Source organism: Electrophorus electricus, chromosome 13 (assembly GCF_013358815.1).
Source record: "Electrophorus electricus isolate fEleEle1 chromosome 13, fEleEle1.pri, whole genome shotgun sequence".
Taxonomy (NCBI): Eukaryota; Metazoa; Chordata; class Actinopteri; order Gymnotiformes; family Gymnotidae; genus Electrophorus; species Electrophorus electricus.
The window spans coordinates 18,527,554-18,551,638 of NC_049547.1; the positions used below are offsets into that span (position 1 = coordinate 18,527,554).

The 24,085-nt window shown below is 38.7% G+C and overlaps 2 protein-coding genes across 3 annotated transcripts in view; one reads left to right on the forward strand and one right to left on the reverse strand.

Moving 5' to 3' along the window:
- ttc7b (tetratricopeptide repeat domain 7B) overlaps positions 1-19,307 on the reverse strand; it is a 47,155-nt gene extending 27,848 nt beyond the window's left edge. Inside the window, exons 1-5 of the mRNA XM_035532649.1 lie at positions 19,121-19,307; positions 14,719-14,864; positions 13,759-13,927; positions 10,585-10,718; positions 1,805-1,926 (exon numbers count right to left, since the gene is read on the reverse strand). Coding sequence (XP_035388542.1) covers positions 1,805-1,926; positions 10,585-10,718; positions 13,759-13,927; positions 14,719-14,864; positions 19,121-19,241 — 692 coding nt within the window. The 5' untranslated portion in view covers positions 19,242-19,307. The remainder of the gene's footprint in view (positions 1-1,804; positions 1,927-10,584; positions 10,719-13,758; positions 13,928-14,718; positions 14,865-19,120) is intronic.
- A 45-nt stretch (positions 19,308-19,352) lies between these two features.
- mrpl57 (mitochondrial ribosomal protein L57) lies at positions 19,353-21,004 on the forward strand. Of its 2 annotated transcripts, none has more exons than XM_027020115.2 (2): positions 19,353-19,479; positions 20,587-21,004. In XM_027020115.2, exons 1-2 carry the CDS (start codon positions 19,419-19,421, stop codon positions 20,907-20,909), a joined length of 384 nt encoding a protein of 127 aa, XP_026875916.2. In that variant the 5' UTR covers positions 19,353-19,418; the 3' UTR covers positions 20,910-21,004. The 2 variants fall into 2 exon arrangements, with proteins under 2 accessions (XP_026875916.2, XP_026875917.2); XM_027020116.2 differs by having other exon boundaries at positions 19,392-19,479; positions 20,591-21,004.
- The last annotated feature ends 3,081 nt before the right edge of the window (positions 21,005-24,085 follow it).

Below are 24,085 nucleotides of genomic sequence, written 5' to 3' on the forward strand. Positions count from 1 at the left end.
TGCGTGTGTTAATTATAGAAAATGTAAAAGCCAAAACATTTGTGCTATTAGTGTCCTAGAACATTTGTGCAAATGTGGGCATGCTAGTACCAGTCTAAGGAACTGCAGTGAGTGCAGGTTTGTGTTACTGTGTGCAATCTAACATAACATCTCACACCAGCACACATTCACAAGATGAATACTTTAACACACTGGCGGTAGTGTGGTGGTGTGTGCTGTGGGTGCGTGCTGTGTGGTTGTGTGTGTCTGTGCATGTGTGAGAAAAATCTTTATAAAACACCCTAGGAAGCAGTACTGAACCATATCAAACAAGAACATGCACACAGTATACACACTATGCTGAATCATTGCTTGAAGTTACAGTTTAACCCGGTTTCTCAGAGTGGGCCATGGCAGTGGCAGGGGGTGAGGGGGTATACTGAGTAACTGTGTACAGAGTTTTGACATTGTAATCTTTTTCATGGCAGATCAATAAAGAAACTGTGCTTTCATGTTAGCAATCATGTCCATTCAAACAGAAAGTCTGTACAGTTACATAATGGAGAAAGATTTGATAGCACGCAGGAAAATGTCAGCGTTAGCGAAACGTCAATATGAAGCTCCGCACCTTTATTCCCTCAAGGAAAACTCAGCTTTCATGGATCAGGTTTTGACCACTCTGTACTTGAGATGTTCTGCAAAGTATGTAGGGAATATCCTAACAAGGCAGATAAAAGCGGTTCTTTTTGTTAGAACTACAAAACAGGATTCAGGAAAATTCTCTCCATCATATTGTGTGTATAGCAGTGACAAAAACTGGACCACTGGATATCTGCACACGATGGACGAACAGTGAAGCAAATTCCAAGTTGACCAAGTTACTCACAAAAGCACATCACACGGTTAAAAGAGAAAGACCTTTCACCAACTATCAACATGAGACCTTCAAATAAAAAATAGACCTGGTAGCCAGTGCTGTACCAACACAGCTTGCAGAAGGTAAGCCAATATCTGCTATCTTGTGCATGCAAATGCTAACGTTATTATTGATAGCTTTAATTTGAATGTGTTTACAATAGAATAGAAATAGAAATCTTTGAGATACCTTTATGACAACAGGTTTGTTATGAAACCTTTGCTTATTTACAAGAAGAAAAGTTAAGTGAAATATATTGTGAAAATATACACTTCTTTTAAGAATTAATAGCCTTGAATATAGTAGCTTGTGTGTGCTTGGTTATGTGTGAATAATACTTTATAATACAAAGATTTGCTCAGGACAGAAGAAGTTTGGTTCAGGAACTTTCTAGTCATTTACCTGACTGGGCAAGTTGGGGAAAAAATTTACACTGAAACTGTATACAGCTGAGCAGTGACGTTCAAAACAGCTCTATTCTACATGACGAAAGTGGAGGAATATGAATATATCATCATACAAACACTGGCACAGTGCAGTAAGAAGAGATTGGCAATCAGAAAACACACAGTTAGGGATCACTTCAGGCACGCACGCACGCACGCGCGCGCGCACACACACACACACACACACACAATGTATACAACCCCTTGATCCAACTGTATGCCAAGCATCCACCGTCTGGCACCTACTGTAACTCACCTCTGCATCGATGTATACATTTATGTATGTTTGTGTCTTTGATTTGTGCTTTTGTGAGTGTACATGTGCTTCCATATGAATGGCTGCAAGGGTGAGCATATTGATGGATGCAGTTTGGAATATTCAGGCTCTCGTGTTGGAAAGCATCCCTGCCAATGGACTGTCGAGCTCAGAGTTTGACGTGCAATCATTCTCACACACACTCACCCATTTTTAAAGTGGATAATGTGAGCCCTCTGAAGCCCAGTCTCCAGGAAGTATCCAAGCTCCTGTTCCTGTGAGACAGGTCCAGGTTTGGGACTGCGGTTCTGTATTCCAGCACTGAGAGCCTGTGGGTGCACGCAAAACAGAGACCACCACCCTTTAGAAGACTGATATCAGATACACACAATGCACCATAGACACTATAGACATCGAAGCCTTTCACGCTTTCTGTGGCAATGGGGATGGAATCAGGAACATCATGGAGAGTTTTGAGCCTAGGGCTGCACAATATATAATTTGTTAACCAATACTGACATTTGCAATACTTATATTGATGTAAGGTTCTGTATGCAAGCTAGAATGGAATGTCTGTGAATATCAAAGTAAAGTTTGTGAGCATCAAAATCAATAGGTTCCTATGGGAGGAGGCAGGGATGAATGAAAGTAAAGAAGGGGTGGATAGACAAGTGTCATCATCATGAGGTGCATGAGGTTGATGGGCCTAGTAGTTCAAATCAGTCAGTGTAGCAAATGTATTGGCTTGAACCGAAAAACTGAAGGAATGGATTCCTATGGGAGGATTCAGGGATGAAAAATAAAGAATAAAGGATGACTGCAGAAAAAGAAATGGGTGTATTAGATCAGCTTTACTACCTATACTAATTGTGGTGGTTATAACCTCTGTGGCAGTGAAAAAGGAATGTAAGCTATATAAACGAATCCACAACACATGGATTAATAGATATATGTATTTGCAGCATGTATTTGTGTAATTTTCCAGCTGTCCGTTTTGTTCTTCCATCTGTGTATTTAATTTTCTAAATTGTTCTTTGTATGTTCTGTTTATTTTTTTTTTGTTATAGCGCATACTATTTTGAAATGTTACACAAACTTACATCAGAGATATTATTTGTTCGCACTTTTACAGCATTTTGTAGAGACTCAAATCAGCTGACACCATTGCATCACTATATCAGTATGACAGACAGCTTTTTATATAGTTATATATTTTATATATTTAGCTGCAATGTGGTCACTTGTGACAGTAACAATATTTTTGTGAGAAAGTTACTTGTTTGATGTGGAAGATTATTGTAGAGGTGTCCATCAAGATATAGTAAGCAGGGCAAGTTGTCAGATTTACTGTCAAAAGCTCATATTCCAGAGAGAGCGAGAGCGAGAGAGCGTGTGTGTGTGTGTGTGTGTGTGTGTGTGTGTGTGTGTGTGTGTGTGTGTGTGTGTGTGTGTGTAGGTGCATGGGTCTGTGTGGGTGTGTGAGTACACCCTCAGCTCTGATAACACTGGGCATAGTTGCAAAGCCAGTGCCAAATGCTATGGCTTACCCATTCCATCACCAGATCCAGTTCTTTGGTTAAAACAGGCTTGCCTTACACAGAGCTGCACCCAGTGAGAAGGCCTGCTGAAAGCTGTAGTAATGGGTGACTAATTTATAGCAGGTGAAAGCAGCTCTACTTTAGGGTCACCAGCAGCAGTTAGCTATATACTAGTAAGCAGGGTGCTGGATATAACAGCCGTAAGACACAACAGATGCTGGACATAACGAAAAGAATCTGAAAGTATTAGCTAACCATAGGTTAGCCATAAACATAAATTATCCATGTAGGGGCTAAGGATGTTCATCTGTGGCCCATATGATGTAGTACCATGCTCCGACCCAAATCATCCCACTGCCACAAGGTGAGGAAATCCGCAGGTTATGGCTGCTACATTTTGCATGGATGTCAATGCGGTGCTCAAAAATTTATGTAGGTCTTATCATTTGGCTACCTTCAAGTGCAAGCCTGGTCTTTTGAGTTTGAAGGCCAGGTAGCAGACAGGCTGGCTTCACAGACTGCATCTTCTAGCTGCACTGAGACACCACATAGGGTACATTGATGAGACTGCATCAATTCCACCAATCAATCAAAACTTCAAATACTTCGCAAAGTCTATACAACCAACATAATCCATATAAAACTAATTTAATCCATTTGTAATGATACCAAGTTTGATCCAAGATGCATCTAAAGTGGTCATTTTAAATTTCATTACTGAACATCTCTTACAGAAATGTGGGTAGGTTAGAAGAATACCTGGCTTTATATGAGCCTACACACAGAGGGTACAGTTCAGTTCAGTCTATTATAATCTCTCGAGGAGAAATTTGATTTACATTGATTTGTCATCAAACATACAAACAGATTCTAAAACAATGCAATACATTCACTTGTTCCTCAACAACACAGATGCACTAGGGATAAGAGATTTTAAATCTGTCACAACATCTCTTTGGCAGTCTGCAGCAAGAGCCTACACGAGTAGTTTTTCAATCAGACAGTGGTACTGTTTTGATAGAGTAACTAATTCAGCATTAAGGATCTGAAATAATTGTAATAAGGACACTTGCTGACATCCCATAATTTTACATCTAGATTTAGCAATACTAATGAGAAGATTCTTACTCTTGATATTCAAGTGTCTGAACTAGCAAATGTCAAAAACTGACTCACTAAAATGTCAAATGTCAAAACTGACTCAAAAGACTACAAAATAGTCAGAAACTTGAAACACCTGAAACCGTCCTCAAAAAATCTTTGCTGACATTTCTTGAAGATCTTGTGCTGTAACTGAAACACAACATCAATTACTGTAACAAGGTAGCTATTAACGCTTTCCATGGTGATGCTGTTGATTATTGTAGGATGAAAATCCACACGCCTAAAATCGATCTCCATGTCTTTACTGGTTCATTGTTAGGGAAATTTTTCTCACTGGGGTTACAATTTCTTTACAAAAAGAAATTTCAATTTTTTTCAACACTGATACACAAGATGGGGATAAGCATATACAGTCATGATCAGCTAAGCCAAGAGGAGGTCTGACAAAATATTTATAAGAATCTTTTATCAACAATGACTTTTTATCAACAATGACTTATTGCTTCTTTAAAAAAGTATCCTCTGTACTGTAAACACAGCTAATGCTTTCAAAAAATGTAAACAATAAGCACAAAAGACTCCCTTAGAATGTAAATTGTGAATAGCAGATAATTATTTATGACCTTACTTCCTATTTTATGGGTCAAAGGGCATATCAAATATTGCCAAACTAGGAATCCCGAGATGATGATGCAATTCTCATAAGTTAAAAGCATAACGCTCCTTAATCACTTTGTAGGTACCATACCAATCCAGCAGGTGGCAGCACCATCAGCAACGCATAGAGCAATCCTGCGTCAGAGGTGTGTCTAAAAGCACGTGGAATTCAGGTGTTTTAAAATACCTTGACCAACAGAATTTCGTTGTTTTTTTACTCCAAAGTTAGCCCTGAAAGAGAGGCTCCGTCATCTCTCTCAGGTTCTTTCGTCACTCAGCATGGACAGTTAACAGCAAACAGCTGAAAACTGTATTTCTTAAATTTAATTACTCCAAGTAACGGTGGAAACTAAACTAATGTGTGATCAAGGTTACCGCTGCAACAGATTTGCCGAATTACCTCAAGCAAGCTTGCAAAGGCAGTCAATTGCCTCTTGTTAACCAGCGGACGAAACTTAACCTATATTCCTGGATTTTAGTGCCAGAAAGACTATTCCCAGCACACATGGACGACATCATGTTTTATCAACACCCAGTGATGGAAATTTCCTCCTACTTCTAGTGGATTTCAGCGACGACGTCAAGCTTGGATAATCCAAATCATCAGCACGGGAGAACATCTGGGCATAGTTTATTAAAAGGGTCAATGGTAAAGTTTAATTAAGAACCTAGTACTATCTTGAATGTATTTGTGCTTGGTATTCAACCCATTTTGTTGAGATTGTACACAATGGATGTTCCAATATTAAGATTTTCTCCTCTTTGCATGCGATCTCTTGATATCTCTAACTAACAACACGTCATCATGTCGCTTCCCTAGGCTCAGGCACATTGACCTTATTGTTTCGTTAGTAAAACCAGCACCAATATCCTTTATTATATGACCACGTTAGAAGAAGCCAGCAGAACTTATACAGCCACGTTGCTCTGCTGTTTAAACACCATTTTATTTGCTTTGCCCCCCCCCCCAGCTTCTCTAGATCTATTCACTGTAAATATACAGATTGTCATTTGTGATTGAGTAGTTATGTTAATAAATGTATCACTTATTCTCACCAAGTTGTCTGTCTTTATATTCAGATTGTGGTTGTTGCCAATATAATGAAAGAAATCACTTAAAACCCCTCAGGAATCGTCATGAATGTTACACTCTAGTTAAATTTGGATATTTCAGACTGATTAATAATTGATGCATATTACATCTTATGTATTGTAAATAATTAGTAGGTGAAACCCCTACAATGTTTTCAAATGAATGTGCTTGGGAACTTGCCTACAAAGGAAGTACAATTAATTTCTTTCCATATCTCAATCCTGATCTGGTGCATATGGGAGATCCAAATTCAACCCAGTGAAAAGGCATCACTAGGCTGGTGTGAAATTCCCCCCCATATGCCCGGCTATGCTATGCTTTACCTTTAATGGACAGAATCAGGGAGTTCAGATCTCCCTATGAAGCCTCTGATTTTGTGGCTCACTATGTACTATCTACTACAATTACCACTTCGCCCACTGATCAAGAATAAGAGTGTTCAGATGCTGTCATTAGCACTGGTGATAAAGGCATTTAAGTTGCCATGTGCCACCTCGGATTGACTTGGCCAAATACGTATAATAGCCTGGTAATATGGCCGATTAGCTACCTTTTTGTTCAACTAAAGGACCAATGTAGCCTTTTCCAAATCAAATACTAGCTACAGACATCTTGATATAAGATGACATACTTGATTTTATTCTACATGATTGTTACTCATAGGTATATTAATACATGTCTCCATATTCAAGGAGCAAATCTGGTTTTGTTGTACTCAGTTTGAGTAAGGGTGGGGGTGGGGATATGCTGGAGGGGGCTGATGGGCTATGACATTTTGTTGTTAGCTTACTGGATCATCTTTACGCTCCAACACCATTATACCTCTTACACCCAACACTTTTACACCTATCGCCCTTTAGCTCTTACGCTTTCTACGGTCTCTTTACAGATAGCGCTGAATTTTTAGTATTCTATAACTTTACAAGCATTTGTCTATGAATAAGAGCAACAACAGAAAAGTCACTTTTATATCATGGAATATGAAGGGGGCAAATAATGTGCAAATGGTCAAATTTCAACTCATCTTTAACAGCTTAATGGCATTCCTACAAGAAACACATCTTCAAACTATGTTCTATTAATAAAATCCATGCAAACTGGGTAAGAAACTTTTCATTCCAGAAATGAGGCCAAATCAAGAGGCATGGCAATAAAAACATTTTCAAAGCTACTAAAATAATTGCAGACCTGAATGGAAGCTGTGTTATTGTCACTGGTCAGCAGTTGAATAAGCCCATGACCATGACAAGCACTTTTGTGGCGAATTGGGATGAGGAAAAGTTGATTACCATTTCTTGTCTTGTACTAAATGTAAATACTCGTTCCTTCATAACTGCATTTCAGAACCTCTTCATGCATCAAAAATAGCTTCAGCCTTAACAATTTTAAATGACAGCTAGGTCTGTATGATCCTTGGAGATTTAAAATTTACCCAAACCAGATCCTAATCCTTCTTTTTATTTGTACATCATACTTTTCTCAAAAAGTATGATTATGATTTTTCATATGATTTTTTTTAAACAGATGACAGATTTTTTTTTAAATTGATGTCAGTTTTATTCTCCATATCAATTCATTGATTGATCAATTAATTCATCAATTCATACCATGGCATATCTACCAGACCTCGCTGTTCTTTCCATAAAACTGATTTTTCCAGATCAGCCTACATCAGTTTTAGACCCCAGCAGTTAAACTCCCTTCTTTTCTCAGTCAAAATCTATTGAGTTATAATCAACAGTCAGGTTAAGATCTTCCAATGATCAACCAATGTTATAGCTACATCACAAAGGCCTCACTGGGAAGTGCTAAAAGAATACTTTTGTACATATTTATGTGGCCAAATTATCAGTTATGGATCAAACAGGAAAAAGGAGAATACAACCAGACTAAAGGAACATTCACAAAGCATAAAAGATGTATAACCGCTACCTCAAAGCTCTACCAAAAACATTAAAAAAAAAAATTTTGAATTTGACCTGACCTCCACACCTGAGGCAGAGTAGCTACTTCTCAAAGCTCAAAGTTTTGCACTATTAATCAAATCTATAAATATTAATCTGTGAAAATGGTGATAAACCAGGCAAACCTTTGGCTCATCATCATTTGCCCCGTGGTGAATATCACGAATTAACGTCATCTCTGAACCTCTGCATATTAATAAGGCATTTCTTGATTATTATGTAAAGCTCTAGATATTAAAATTTGAAAGCCACTGAGGCTTGCTTGACTCTTTTTGAGACAGAAAATTGTAACGTAGAGTGCTGGTGGATCTAACCATTATCTATGGTAGGGCATATTAATATAATTTTATATCAATTATATTCTATATCTAATTTTTGAATCTATTCAAAAATATCTAAATTTTTAACACAAAAAAAGCAGTTTGCTTTAATCGACAATTTCTCAGAGTTTATCTAGAACCATAAACCACCATACATTAATAGAAAAGGTACAGGAGGGAAGGTGGGTTGGCCTTTCCTTATCTTCATCAATATTACTGGGCATCTAGATCATCTTTTGTGTGAGAGTGGAGAAGAATTTGTTTATGGTGCCAAAATGGGTTACTTCAGAATTCCATAATCTTCCTGGGCTTGCTGCTTCTGCCTTACCAATCTCTGCTTATAACTTAACCAAGGTATAATCCTGTGATGACTCATATTTAAAGTTTGTTCACAATTTAGGAAGCATTTTGGCTTGAGTAACTCATCTGTCATGGGACCATGCAAATTAGCACCATATTCTGGTCATGTCCCTGATACGTGGTTTCTAGAAACTTGGTTCTGAGTCCTGAGGAAGGTTTATGATACAGTAATTGATCCAGTTGCCATTTTCCGTGTTAAGATAGAAAATACGGCCCATAAATGTTTAGAACGCTGTGGCCTTTGCCTGCTTGCTACCTTGTTATCTTATGTTGTTTAACTGGAAGAATCTAGGACTCTCTTCCTATGTTTCATGTTCCTAAGTCATCATGCATCATTTGAAATTAGAGAAGATCAAGTTCAGGGGTGCTTAATTAAACTCATATATCATCGATTGTATGTTGTAGGACTGTAATTTGCTTCTCACCCTCATGTTGAAAATAACAAACATTAATAGCAGCTGGGGTCCTTATAAGAACCAAAAAGATCATACTCTAGTAATCCGGTATTATCGGTACTGGCTGCCCATTAAATTTGTAATGATTACATTTTATTACTGATATGTAAACTTCTTGCTCCTCAGAAGCTGAATGAACTCATTTCCTATTATGAACAGTCATGTCTATTTAGAGCACTAGTACCTAGAATTATGAAAGGAGGGAGAAGAGCGTGTTTATACTGTAACGGTATGCTCCCCTTCCCACACATCACGTGGTATGGCCTGCCATGTGCTGTGGGAATCGTGTTTATTGATTGTTTTGCCTGTGACTGCCCTTTTGTTTGTAAACACACACCCCTAGTCATGAGACACCTGCGCCTTGTTCACACGTCACTGATGTATGTATTTAAACCCCTATGTCTGTAGAGAGGGTTGTCGGTTAATGTTCATGTTCATGTTAGTATAAGATTTAACATTTATGTGCAAATTCTTGCTTCACTGCCTGTATACTCGTGTTTGATATTGTGTTTATCATGCTGCACTGGTTGGTTTCATGCAAGTGCCGCACCGTTTTTTGTTCGTGTTTTGTCTTGCTAATAAGGGTCTGTCTGTGTTGAGAGACGCTTGTGTATTGGGTCGTCTCATATACAAATTCCCCAAGCTTTGGAATAATCATCTAGTCAGTATTTGGTCCTCAGGCATTCCCAGTTTTTAAATCTAACTTGTTGAGTCAAGGTTTTGGAAGTTAATTTACTGTTAAATAAAATGGTATGGATCTTGATATTCAGGAATACAGAATATTAAGGGGGTTTTTTTCAGATTGTTTTTATCTGTCACCCCACTGCTTCACACATTCACACAGGTTTGTTGACTATTTAGCAGAGGGGTGTCAATGTCTGAGGGAGACCTCATCTCTATCTGTACTACCTTTGAGATCTTTGTATATAAGCCGTTTTAGTTTGTTTATATATATATATATATATATATAAAAATTTCATGTGCGCGCACACACACACAGTCCAGTGCATTCTAAACAGAGCTATCTATCCATGTATTCCTTTTCTGTGCCAAGATATACCATATCCAACAAGTTCTCGCAGTCTCTTCACCCTACTGCTTTCAGGAAGTCATCCATGCCACCACTGCCAGACTCCACAACAGTTTTCACTCCGCTGCCCTCGGACACCCACCTGGACCTGGAGTCTTTCCATCACCACCAAAACATCAAAATTAGGCTACAGACACATCCCCAATCCTGCAGCTGATGGAGGGGATGTCCGCCCCCACTCTGTTTCTGCCAGTTTAAAGATCTCAGATGACACACAAATTCAAGTTTTAAAAATTCAAATGTTTTAAAGATCTTTAACCACAAGGTCCAGACTAAAAGCCTACAGCCATGTCTGACTCTGTGCAGAAATCCATACTGAATTACAGACAGTTGGATTTTCACAGAACAGTTTGCTGACTAATAAAGGGCTGCACTAATTAAATAAAAAGTAGGAGGCAGAAAATACCTTTTCCATTTCCTGGAGGTAGAGAAGAGCAATATCTCCAGACTTCTCATAGCAAGTGATGATCTCCTGATCACGATCCACTGTGCGGTTGGACATGGAGGGTGAGGCAGCAGGCAGCTTCTCCAGGCAAAGTCCTTTGGCCAAGAAAGCAGAAGAAAAAGAACTTCAGAAAAAAGAGCAGAAAAGAGTTTATCGGCAACAGTAGGTGGTCCAATACTGCTGTTCATTTTTGGCAAAATGCATCTGTCGAAGGTTCTGCCCCATCATTTGTAGATTGCTAGTGGCCTGAAGTCCAAGACTCTATAAAGGCCATTCTGTTTCCATTCTCTCTTTTCTTATATTATTTAGTGCAGTGACCTTGTACAGTTAGATGACACACAAGCAGCACCAAACATGCACCACGTTACTATTACTTGCTGGAGTGCCCCATGCATCACTGTACTTTATGCTTCATTTTGTGGATTTTACTGTATTTCTGTATTATTGTATTTCTGCATTATTGTATAACTGTATTTTCTGCCTCTTCTTCACTCTACCTACACTGTTCTGTGTCCTCACACTTTATAGTCCTGTGTACTGCAGACCAGAAGAATCAACATCTCAATTGGATGTAAACAGTAAGGCCTCTGCCATACACAAGCTCACATGACACAGACTCACCTAAAGAAAACATGGAGCCCAATGTCAACATTTTACTGTGAGAGCTTCTGCGAGCCTCCATATCTGTATTTCTAGAGATGTAGTAACTGAGTATGGGGTTAAAAGGTTAAGGATTTCAAATCATGAATATGAATGGAAGCAAAGGAAAACAAACAAACAAAAATAGAGTCCAGGCACTGCATGTAACTCAACAGTAGGGTAAAAATAGTAATGAAGCAGTCAAAGCAGCAATGACCACTTCACTGGTCTCTACATGTACACTCTTACATATGCTGTTTAAAACACAATGTTTTCTTTAATGTACACCAAATCCCATCCAAGAGATTATGATTAAGTGATTAAAGAAATCACTAAAGATTTTTCTTTACACATCACTGCAGGAAAGCAAAGACAACTAATCTCATTCAACACTAGTGATAATGTGTACATTTCTACATTGTAAGGAGCATGTACAGATACTATTTTTCACCCAGTCAGTGGATATTGTACAAAGCACTACATGTGTAAGTGCTATGCTTTCTACAATGTCCATGTTTATTGACTATGAACAAGCAGGGTAATATTGAATGTTGTCTGTCAACCATGAATTTGGTATTACTCCATTAATAATCCCACATCTGAAAAAATAACACTCCACCATAAATTGCAGATTCTTACACCCTTCCCTTATTAGGTCTCCATACCACACTATAAGGAAGGACACATGGTCCAAACTTTACAACCCCAGCCCCGGACTGTGGGGCAACAAAGTCAAACATCTCATGTGGAATTTAGGGATGACTTCACAACCTGGAATACTTAGATCAAGAAACTTATAAATACCATATTCCTGAAGGAATACTGGAATTTGATGCTTCCCTTGTGAAATGTCTCATCACGAGCATTGCAACGAGACCATGATCATCTACAGAATATAATCTTAACCTTGTTAAAAGGAAAACAAAAAACAATAGATGTATTTCTGGCGGATTGTATGGACAATGGATCCATAGTGCCCTTCAGTAACTATAACAGGCTCAACAAGGTCAATTTGAGATGAAGTCTAACTATCCTCACTGAGCTGTTATGACACCCTCTCTCTCTATTTAATGTTAACTTTTCTTATGTCAAGTTATGCATTAACCATATTATTCTAGTGTTTGCATATTAACCTTTATACATGTATTATTTAGTGACTACCTCCTCATCACAAATACTTCTGATGAGGTAGTCACTAAATAATTACTAAATTACTAAATAAATTACTAAATAATAATGGGAAGATTATTTGAATTATTAATACTAGTACAGTAACATGTATGTGTAGTAATCATGCTTTCTACCTTTCTCTATATCTCCCTTCTATGCTCCTTTATCTCTCTCAGTAACCAACTCTGCTTTTAACCTGTGTGTTTCTTGGACAATGTAACTACTTTATTACATATAATTGTGTGCTTTTATATTTGGACATCTGCACTCTACATCTAAATATGTGGACCAATTAGCTCAGGTGAATTAAGGTAACTGACCCTACTTGTTATAGTATAAAAGACATTGGTCTCATAACCAAATATTTGCTTTATTCCCCTCTTTCTTTTTTGTGTTAAAATTCTTTTTTTATTTTTAGCCACCAAAGATTGAGACAAAGAGGCATGAGCAAACCTGAGAACGAGGTATCCCCTTCCCCGAGTAAGGGTTATAAACATCAACCCTCAAGAACAAAGGGTGAGAATAAGTAGTTTTTAGGTGGTTAACATGGGGAAAGCTGGATCAAGAAAAGAAGTTAGAACCTCTAGCGAGAATAATTACATACTTATCATAGTGTCTTATTTTATGTTCATCTTATATCTAGTGTGTTAGTCCATCTTAAATTTGTTTTCGTTTCTGTTTGTTTTCTACTATTCCGTCAAGATAGTCAAAAATGTAGTTTTGCATCATGGTAAAGTTCTACTGCACAAAATATGAACTATAGAAATGAGACATAACATTAATAAGTATAAGGTACATCACCAATGTTTTAGGGTATTGTCCCTTTTCAATAATTCATAAAATTATGTGCTTTTGCTACAACAGTATAAATTGCATAGATGTGTATATGTGCCCATTGGGTGTTACAATATACTACTAAAAAAATAAATAAATAAAGTTGCTGATGGTGAACCCATCTAATAACACAAACAGCACATAAGCCACATTATATTCTAAACACAAAAAGAGACAGAGGAGAGACAGTGCTTTACACTGCTCTCCAAGTTTGTGAACCCTAACCAGCCCACAAAAGTCGGCTAAGTACTTAATCTGAGACTCAATTAGTCAGTTAGTGTGTTACCTGCTAATCTAACAAATAAAGGAGCCAAGAAAGTGATAAGCTGCAACCATGGTGAAAAATTCAATCACACCAGTGCCCAATGCTTTCTCTCGTTTTTGTGAAAGTCACTGGGAGTCTTTTATGGATACCTCACCAAGTTCCCATATGCTGGTATATGGCTTGCATGGAAATCACAGCACATGACTAGCAATGGTAGTTGTACTCACCTTTGGTGGCATAAGCTTCTGCGATCATTGACAGCCGGTAGACTGGTGCCCCGACCAGCTGTATGTCGTCCAGGTTGATGCGTGTGTAATGGCTCAGAGCCTCCATGTAGTCCCCCTCCACATAGCACAGCTTAGCCATCAGCAGACTTGCCTCCTGCATGTAGTCCGGCTGAGCACAGAAATACATAGCTTCATAGAACACACACTACCCTTTACTATTCATAGAGCACACACTACTCTTCACAATTAAAAGTGGCCACTCATGTAGCTCTATGATAATTGTTAATTTTATAGAAAAAAACAAAACAAAACACTAAGGCTGTGTTCAGATTTGGTAGCTTGGGATGGATAAAAAAAAACAACCGTGGTGCAGTTGCTCTGTTAGCGTAGTTCATTACAGTAAACGTGATCGCTTTCTTTCAAATTCAGGTGCAACCCAAATAAGTGGACCAACACCTCCTGAGCAGGTAGGTCTTGGTCTGTTTCTAAGCAAATTGTGGTGCAGATTGTTTGAAGTATGAACAATATATGAACCAAAGGCATCCAAATGAACCAAACACAGGATATCACAACATGTGACACTAAATACACCATGACAGAACAGAGTGCATTGGCAAAAAAATTAAAAATTTCCATTACAGTAGTACAGGCATTGGAAACTCACATCTTCTCTTTGCAGCATACATTGTTTGGTATATGCATCAGAGGAATATCTGGTCCTGTTTTGACTCCTATCCATTTTACCACCAAATACCACCAGGTATACATAACTTTTTTTTCTTACTTATTTTGGTCTGATTGTAAATTTGTGGGTGAGAACACTACCAGTCCTAAAATATAACAATGTATCATTTTCTTGTTTGGTCCAGACCAAGGGCACTGTACTACAAGTATGAACACATCCTAAGTGTTTTAATAACATGCTGATGTCAAAATAGAAAAAAAGGTTTCCCCACTTACCTTCAAGTCCAGGGCGGCACTGAGATGTTTGCGTACCTCGGCTAGCCGAGGTCGTGGGACCTTAGGGCTGGTGCCCTGCTTGATGGGGTTCTCCTTCAGGTACTGTTGAAGTTTGGCTTCACCCAACAGAAGTTCCCCCAGGTCATCTGTAACAAAAGCGGAGTAAGATTTAGCATCCAATAAAACATCACAGCCGTTATGCTACTCCTTCAACTGCCAACACAGAACCCTATTCCAATGCCAACGTAGACCCAGGCAGAGGGAATATGGCAAGAGAATTTTTGCAGTTCAAGATCAACTTGATCTGGGCTTTTCAGGAACACCCAAAACTATTGTAAAAAACACAGGTGTCACTACTGACTGCTATTGATCGCTTATTTCACACGTCCAATGTTACGAAAACTACCTTTTTTCCATTTATGTAACATTGCTAAACTGAGACATTGTTCCTCATCAGATGCAGAGAAATTGGTCCACACTTATCTCAAGATTGGATTACTGTAAATGGATGCAATTCTATAACTGGATGTAATTCTAATTGAATGCTCTAAAAAGTCAGTAAAATCAGAATGCTACTCCCAGAGTCCTAACAAGGGCTAGAAAACTCTCCCATACCAGTCCTGTTCTTCAGCTCCGCACTGGCTCCCAGTTAAATTTTGTCCCTCTTAGTCCCTGGAATTATTAAGATTACAACTGGGGGTAGAGCCTTCTCCTATAAAACCCTTCAGTTATGGAACAGCCTTTCAGCTTTAATTTGAGACTCACTCCTACTTTTTAAATCTAGAATAAAGACTTATTAACTCAAGCTTTTAGTTACCCTTCTGTATATCAAAGTACAAAGCCTGGGATGACCTGGGACACATGGTCAAAGATGTTGATGCTGTTGGCCAGCCACTTCATGCATTCTGTCAGATTAATGATGATAAAATGAGTGGAATTCAATGTCTCAGGGGGTCCTTAGGACTGTGGTCATCCTCTGGCCCTCCATTTTAGTTATGCTGCTACAAATAAACCTGGCACATCTACTGTATATGGAATGTCCATGAGATGTTCCTCTTTGCAGATGGAACCTACATCTTCCTGTTTTACTTGCATGCTACTAAAATGTCTCTGTCCCACCTGTAGATGAACTGATGCCACCATCTAGGCCCACCCACCCTAGACACATTGGAGTGACTGAGACTCCACATCTACACTGAAGTGGCTACTTGGACTAAAAATAACATAAAACATGGACTGGTTACTAGCTAGGTTGCCCAATGGAGGATGGAGTCCCAAGGTTTTTCCTTGCCACTGTCGCCATAGGCTTGCTCATTAGGGATCTGGACCCAAATATTTGTAAAGCTGCTTTGTGACAACATGCATTTTTAAAAGTGCTATAAATAAATATATCTGACTAACTTTGCAAAAAAAAGTATATTATATATATATATATATATATATATATATATATATATATATATATATATATATATATATATATATATAAATAAATATATAAATATCAATACTGAATATTTTGAAATGGTATTCTTCATTTCACACAGTATAGATATTATTCAAATGAAAAATACATTTGTTAGTATTTCCCTATTAGATTTACTCACTGGACCAATTAGTATGAAGTAAAAAAAAAAAATAATACACATATTTTCATGGGTCATAGCATAAAAGAAAAAAAGTTGGCTAGACAGTTTGTCAGTATTTCTCATGTATCCAGGTATACTTTCCTGAAGATCAATCTTTTTCAGACAAGGAAAATGCCATTTTAACAAGGCAGATGTAGTAAACTAGTCTAACACAAATTTCCACACATTTATAATTCTGTCAAATTTGTTTTTCATTTGAAAAACATGTTTTATTACACTTAAATCTAAAAAGTAATTTAACCAGAATATAGATTGTGGAATGTGAGGAGACCTGATTTAGGTCAAATTATTTTGTTACTTGCATGCTATACACAGACAAAATGGGATGCTATGATGCCGTCACTCTCTTTTGTCACTCAAGCTTGTTGACTGACAGCAGCAGACTGCTGATGTTCCAGGGGTACACTCATGCCTGTGGTTTTTCTGGCTCTTTCCTTTTAGCTATGCTGCCATAGTTAGATCTGCTAGAATCCATCATTGCACATTATAATTCCCTAATTTACACACCCTCATACCTAGACATGCCTAATAATCTATTCTCTCTTTCTGCCGAGGTACATCTACCCCTGATGTCATGACGTTACTGAGCCTCAACCCGTCTCAGCAGCAATGGCTACTCCCACCACCCCCGATGTCCCCTGCTATAGCCCACCACACCTCCAACTCAACCAACTACTTCTCCATTGCCCTTTATGGAAATTCTCATGTGGGAAGGGTTTCGGACACGTGCACACCATCAGGACCAGACTAGACATTAATTGCTTATTTTCTTGGTTCCTCTCAAGAGTTCTTCTTCATGCTCTAGGGCATTTTTCCTTGCAATTGTCACCCTTGGCTTGCTCACTGGGGGCTTGGAAACTGACATTTGTAAAGCTGCTTTGTGACATCATCTGTTGTAAAAAGCGTTATATTAATAAATTTGATTTGATAACTGACATTGCAAAAATACGAGCCCAACCCTCAGTGTATCATTCTCAGCGGTGTTTGGGCATTTTTTGTTAAAGGTGCCATACAAAGGATCATATAGAAGATAAACTTCATGTGTCCCCTCTAGCCATGCACTTCTGCAAAGCAGCCAAACACACGTGCTGCAAAGTAATCCAAGCGATGGTTTCATGAAGAGTGTGTACATGATCATCCAGCTGTAGCATGCGAGAAGGCTGGGCCTACCAAAATGGTCAAACAACTCAAAGACAGCCCCACAGTGTATAGCAACTGTAGAAAGCAAATGTCAACATGAAAAGAAAGCCAAATCCCAGACATTTCAGAAATCCCAGCCAGACACCTTCTGAGTTCACAAAAAGAGAACATGTCCAGGAAGAAGAGGCCATGTGGTCACCCAACCTTAAAGCATCCAATAATGGCCTCTGCTTTTATTTGTTTCGACAACCAAAAAATTCCTGGTGTTCAATAAAAATAAAGAACATCGTTGACACAATAGCTGTATTTCTATTTGTTTCTCATGCCACTCTATCTGCACCGCTTGTGTGAACATGAGCCTCAATTTCGACATGGCATGATATCATACCAATTTTCTGTGCTGATCCAATATCAGAACATTTAAATACAATAGATCTGAATGTATGGATAGATGTCCATAAATATGACCATTTATTTTTGTATTTTTCACTTAGTAAGGGATACATACTGCCTTGGACTGCATGGTTCCCAGCACACGCACTCGTGCGCGCGCGCGCACACACACACACACACACACACACACAGTGCTCAATATGAATGTGATTGTAATTCCACATCACCTCTTGTGAAATTCAATGGTATATTGCTGCTCTACCTGTGACACACCCTACACACACCAGGCACTAATTGAGTAGAGAGAGAGGATGCCTGTTCTAGGAGTCTTTCTTCCCTTGACCTCTGCTTAAAACCAATAGAAATGTAATCTTCTGATGATTACATAATTTTATAACAAGTTTGATGGCTTTGGTTCAGTAATGAATTTTATAATAGATTTAAATGTCAGGTGGGGGGGGGGTGGAAGATAGTATATGAGGGACAGATAATAGTATTGCCATAAAATGGATATATAACTTACTGCCATAAGATGTATACACAAACTACACAGGCATAGCTGGAAAGGCTCCATATCAGGTTTTATACCCATTTGAAAAATAGGAAATGTATAAAATCAACGAGTTTCTAGGGATAAAAGAAGTACAGAATGAGTAGCTAGACAAGTGCTGTCAGTATGAATTATGGACTGGTGTTTCTGGTCAGCTGTAGAGCATTGTTATATTAAGATAAACCAAACCAGTGCAAGTTGCAAACAGAATAGCATAAAACAGAAAAAGCTGGCTAACCGTGACAACGGCAAACGAGTGACTGCAATCCATTGTCAAATACTGCTAAACCCACATGATGTTTGTGAGCAGGACCAGATGAGTCTTAGATATAACGCCCTAAAACGTGATCTTTTAGAAAAGATCAGCAAGAAATCAAATGTTAAACAGGAAGTGCAGAGGCAGAAAACATAGCTAGCTAGCTAGCTTGTTACCTAGCTAGACAACTTGCAGTTTTTTCTAGCTAACTAGTGTTACAGAAATTAGGTATACAAAACATTCAACATTAGCTACAAATAATGCTTCGATATTGCTGGCTAAACCTCTAATAATACCGTGTATACCAAAATGGGCTAGCTATACAGGCCACAAACACTAGGTGAAGATGCTAATGTGCTAGCCGCTAGCTAGGACATGAAAATAAACTATTATTTATAGTCCTACATTACTGACCGTTCGAGATTAGCTTGGCAGAAAGCTGTCGCACAAGTTCTGGTATTTTGTCCCACTGTCCCTCTGACCGACAGCGCTCTATTTCAGTCTCTAATCGAGACCCAGACTTTCTGGCTGTCATCTTCTTCCTCCCTGCTCCTCGAGAGTACTCTTCCTCCGGCCAGTAGAGGACGCAGAAATGTGATTCATGTCAAGTTGCTTGCAAGGTTCGAGAGATTTGTAGTTCATTATGGGACTGTTGAGTACTCGTTTCTAGGGGATTTGTAGTTCACTATGAGACTGCTCAATACTAGTTTAGATGAATATTGGCGCAACTGGAGAAAAGGTCTGGCATATAGAGGTTAAGATACTGAAAAAAGGTTAGGAAAACGCTATCAAACGCTCTTTAAAACCATTAACATTAGCTAGCTAGCTAACTAGTTAACTATACCACCCTCAAGCTAATGTAGCACTTTGTCGCACTGATGCGTTGTTATATTTAACATGGTGAAAAGTCCACCAGACGCTAGGTAGCAAGCTAAGTGTCTAGAGCGATGCATAGCTATATAGCTATAGTACCTACTTGAACATATGGTTAAGTAGCTATGCGTCTTGAAATTAAGTTTATTAACTAGTTAAATGCGGTGATACGGTTAATGTGGTAAAGTTAGCTAGTGGTCAAGGTCAAGATATTTGACAGCAATGGCTAGCTAACTAGCTACATCTCGTCCTGCTTTTTTATTATAGCTAAATATTTGTTTAAAAGGGAAAAATAGCTATGTAGCCTGTTAGTCGTCCGTTCTCAGTAGAGTACGGGTTTTAGTTAAGGCCATTGCGGCTTAACCTAATGTAGCTAGAGCTAGTTATTTGTACCACGCTGCATATTTCTATCTTGAACGTTTGCATTAGCTAGCTAACGCTAGCTAACTAGCATGTGTCTTATAAAATACTTATCTATTGAGACAAAGCCCAATGAGAGCCGCATGACATGCAGAGGTTGAACATTAATAATGTTACCTAGCTACAGTAGTAAGTTGAGTGTAAGATGAAATGACCGGTAAAAATGTTGAGATGACGCATAGTTACTTTGGTTGGTACGATAGTTTTACCTTTGAGGTGACAAGTATTAATTTAGTAATCCTGCTTCTGACTGCAAACTGTCACTGTTTACACATTTTACAAATTTGTTTACATAGGAATATGAACTACGCTCATAAACCAGCAACATACCAGAGAAGACTTGAGAACTTAGAGTTTTACTTCTAACACTTGTGAAAATTTTGCAGAAATCAATTAATAGATTGAATTACAAATACTTGGATATAGCTCATTTTTATATACAAATTGTTCTGTTCTGTACTTAATTCTATGGTAAATATTGTCAAGTGATAGACACTGTAATGATCGTATAATAAATTGTAATAATAGCCTAATGGTTTAGCTTGTCAATTATTCAAAGAACTGTTTTTTTCTGCTGTACCCTGCAGTCAGATCCAGCATGTTCCTGACTTTAGCACTGTTCCGAAAGGGGATTCCAGGCAAGCAGTGGATAGGGAAGCACCGTCGTCCACGTGCAGTCACCTGGCAGATGAAGAGGAACATGCTGCATAAACTGGAGCGTGAGGCAGAAAATGAGTACTGGATTAGCCGACCATACATAAACCAGGAACAGGAGTATGGACATGCAGCCGTACGGCGACAGCATACTTGGATGAAGATTAAAGCTGAGAGGCAGGCCAAGTTTCCAGAACACAAGTATATAAGTGATCACCTACATCACCTCAACATCACCAAAAGATGGTCCAGCTAAACAAACTGCCAGTTTCTGACTGGACTGTCAGTGTCAGTTGCATGTATGTGTTGTAGGTTTTGTGATTTCTTTATAAAGCATTTGCTCAGTGGTAACTCTTTTGGTAGTCTTTCTTATTTATTTAAAAAGAAATACACAATTGAGAATTTTCCAACCTCACAAATCAGACAAGAGTCATTTTGTCCACTTTTGAACATATTGAGCTCTCAGTGGAAATCTATGGCTTTGTTGTGTGCAAAATTAGCTCTAGTACTTATTTTTTCACTGGCCACTTTATTGTAGGTACGGTTGCAGACAGTAAACCATATTTTCCCATACACAATATTGTTATGACCCTGTCTAGGCTGGGAGGCCGTAACATGGGGTTTGAGTGTTACAGCAGTACAAATAAGTAATGAAATAAATAACCAAACAATAAAGTTGACACCAAAGGTTTATTGTATTTACAAGTTTTGGTGTTCAAAGACAAACTGGTGCAATAGCGTCAGGAGTGACCAAGGCCAACACAAAAATGCAAGCCACACTAAAAACAAAAAGAAGACCAACTAAGCTAACAAAAAGAAACATACAATGACTACACTGTTAGAAACACCCAAACAAATAAACACCCAAACAAAATGGCAGCCACTCCCTACCACCAGCGTGTTGTTATATGCAGGACAAAACATACAAGAAACATCCAGCAATCAAACAAATAAGGAGCAAAGCAAACCATAAATCAATGGACAAATCCAAAGTCATGCACAAAGACAAGCAAACAAAAGCTCAAAATGCAGCAACAAACACTAGTAATGCCAATCTCTTCTCCAATGAGCCCTAAGACTCTTCCTTTTATATGGTCCTCTGCCCACTGGGAAACCTGGTGTGGATTGGGATGGGGGCTACTGTAGAGTCAGAGGCAAAACCTGGAACACAGGGAAGCCAGACGCACAGGTGCACATAATATGTAAGGCTATTCTTCTGCAACTCCTATTAATCTATTCATTGCTTTTTGGTTTTGGCCCCAGGTGCCATGCTAATTGTATATTACTGGATATGGATATTATTGTAAAGTGTCCTTGGCTTCTGAGAAAAGCACTATAAGTGTAACTTCATTTATTGGGTGGCATCTCAACACAGCAGTAACATCGGCATTGGGAGTGTTGTGCTGGTATCGGTGTTGCTAGAATTATTACACATCAGCATCATTGTTGAATTGAGTGGCCCATTGCCCAAAATTATGCATTGAAGAGAACTAGGGGCAGGGAAACACCAAACTGAAACTGAAAAATTAATGCACACTCTGAGAAACTGATTGTTGCCTTTGCGTATTTCCACTCAGACACACCAAAGCTGATGAATGACCCTCACATACGCTCTGCACCTGCACAAAAAAAAAAATTACACGAAGGTGCCGGGAGGTGCACCTGTCTGTGTTTGGTAATATCAAAAGGAAATCACTGTTTCCTGAAGGTGCTTCTTATAATAGAATTTTGAGTGACTTTCACCTCGTCTTGAGCTCCTTTCTTGCATAAAATTGCATACAGTAAAGACATGGTAATGACAAATGTTACATGTGTTCTCTAGATAGCACAACAAAACTACTTTCCATCTAGCAAAGTATAATGTTAGCCTAGCACACTATCTCAGTAGTGACAAAAAGATGTGCGTATGGTAATACACATATACGTATGGTATCCACATATATGCATATAGTATCCACAGATGTGTATTATCTCATTTTGTGACTGAACAGCCAATCGGAAAACAAACCCTTACAGCTGAACGATGGTGATTCAATGAGCATAACACAGTGCTGACAAGGACCAACTACAAACAACAGTATGGAACACGGTGCACTTAGTACAGGCAAGAGTCACTGATGCCCAGTAACGGCCCGAGTGCCGCAGGGTGAGGAGTGGGACACACGCTGTCTTGACATAGACAGACATTTATTATGCAGAGACGAAGGACGAACATATCGACACTCACAGAAAGACATGTAGGTGAACACGGACAACAGGTTACAAACGTAACACGCAATACTATCGTGAACATGATCAAAGACCAACAACCCTGTACTCTCCTGCAACAGTTTAAATACATGTAGACATTAGACACGGAAGCCGGTACAGGTGTGCGAACATGGGCGTGGTCACAAACAAAGAGACACTTCCACCTCACGCGGCGGGCCGTACCAGGTGACCAGTGGGACTGGGAGCAGTCCGTGACACTGACGCTGTACAACAGCTGATAGAAGTCACAGGGACTCCAGCCAGTCAGCCAATGTAAAAGAAATGTAACCTTAAAGAGTAAGTACATTTGTAAGAATGGAACCTCAGCTGGGGAGACAGATAGTCCTGTTTGAGAAGAACTATGAAGGAAAATGGCATGTAGGGGCCACAGAAGAGCTAGTACAGCCCGGTAGAGCCCAATGAATCTCATGTACTGGGTTCTGCTAGCACATTGATGCCCTTATAAATAAGGGCACATACATAATGCACACACCTAGGACACTGAGGTAAGAAAGAGCATTGGGGCAAAGAGATTGGCTTTGGGAAAGTAGGGTTAGACAAGCTATGGTGAGGAGCACCAGCTGAGGTGAAAGGCCAAGGTCATCAGCTGGTGGTAGAAAATTAGGCCTTTCTCAGACCATCAAGGATCCATTGCCTACCAATGACCAATTTTGCCCCTTGCTGTGTGAAGCAGAGCATTGAGACGATAAACTCCAAAACTCTTCTAATTGTGCAAGAGCTAATATCTTATTGAATACACAAATATTATACATGGACATTGTTACAATCACAGATCAAATAACTAATGTATAATTATCTTATGGTTAATATGTAAATATTTATTATTAATATGATGAAGCATATTAATCACAATATTAATATTTACATATGATTTAGGTGTTTTGTCAAAAGTTTTAATAAAGGGAGGAGTAACCTGTCTAGAATGATAAAAGTTGCTGCTTTGTCTGAATCTTTGCAATAAAATCTTCTAAATTTAAAATAAAAAATAAAAAAAAAATTAAAAAAGGGGGAAAAAATCATGTTTCTTCAGAGCTGTCTTGAAGGGCAATCTGAAGACCTACAGATTTAGGAATTTGGATATTTGAACACTGAAGAAGCCTTGTTGATCAATGAATGAGAGGAGAAGTGGATTGTGTCCCCAAATAGGACACAGTCCATGCT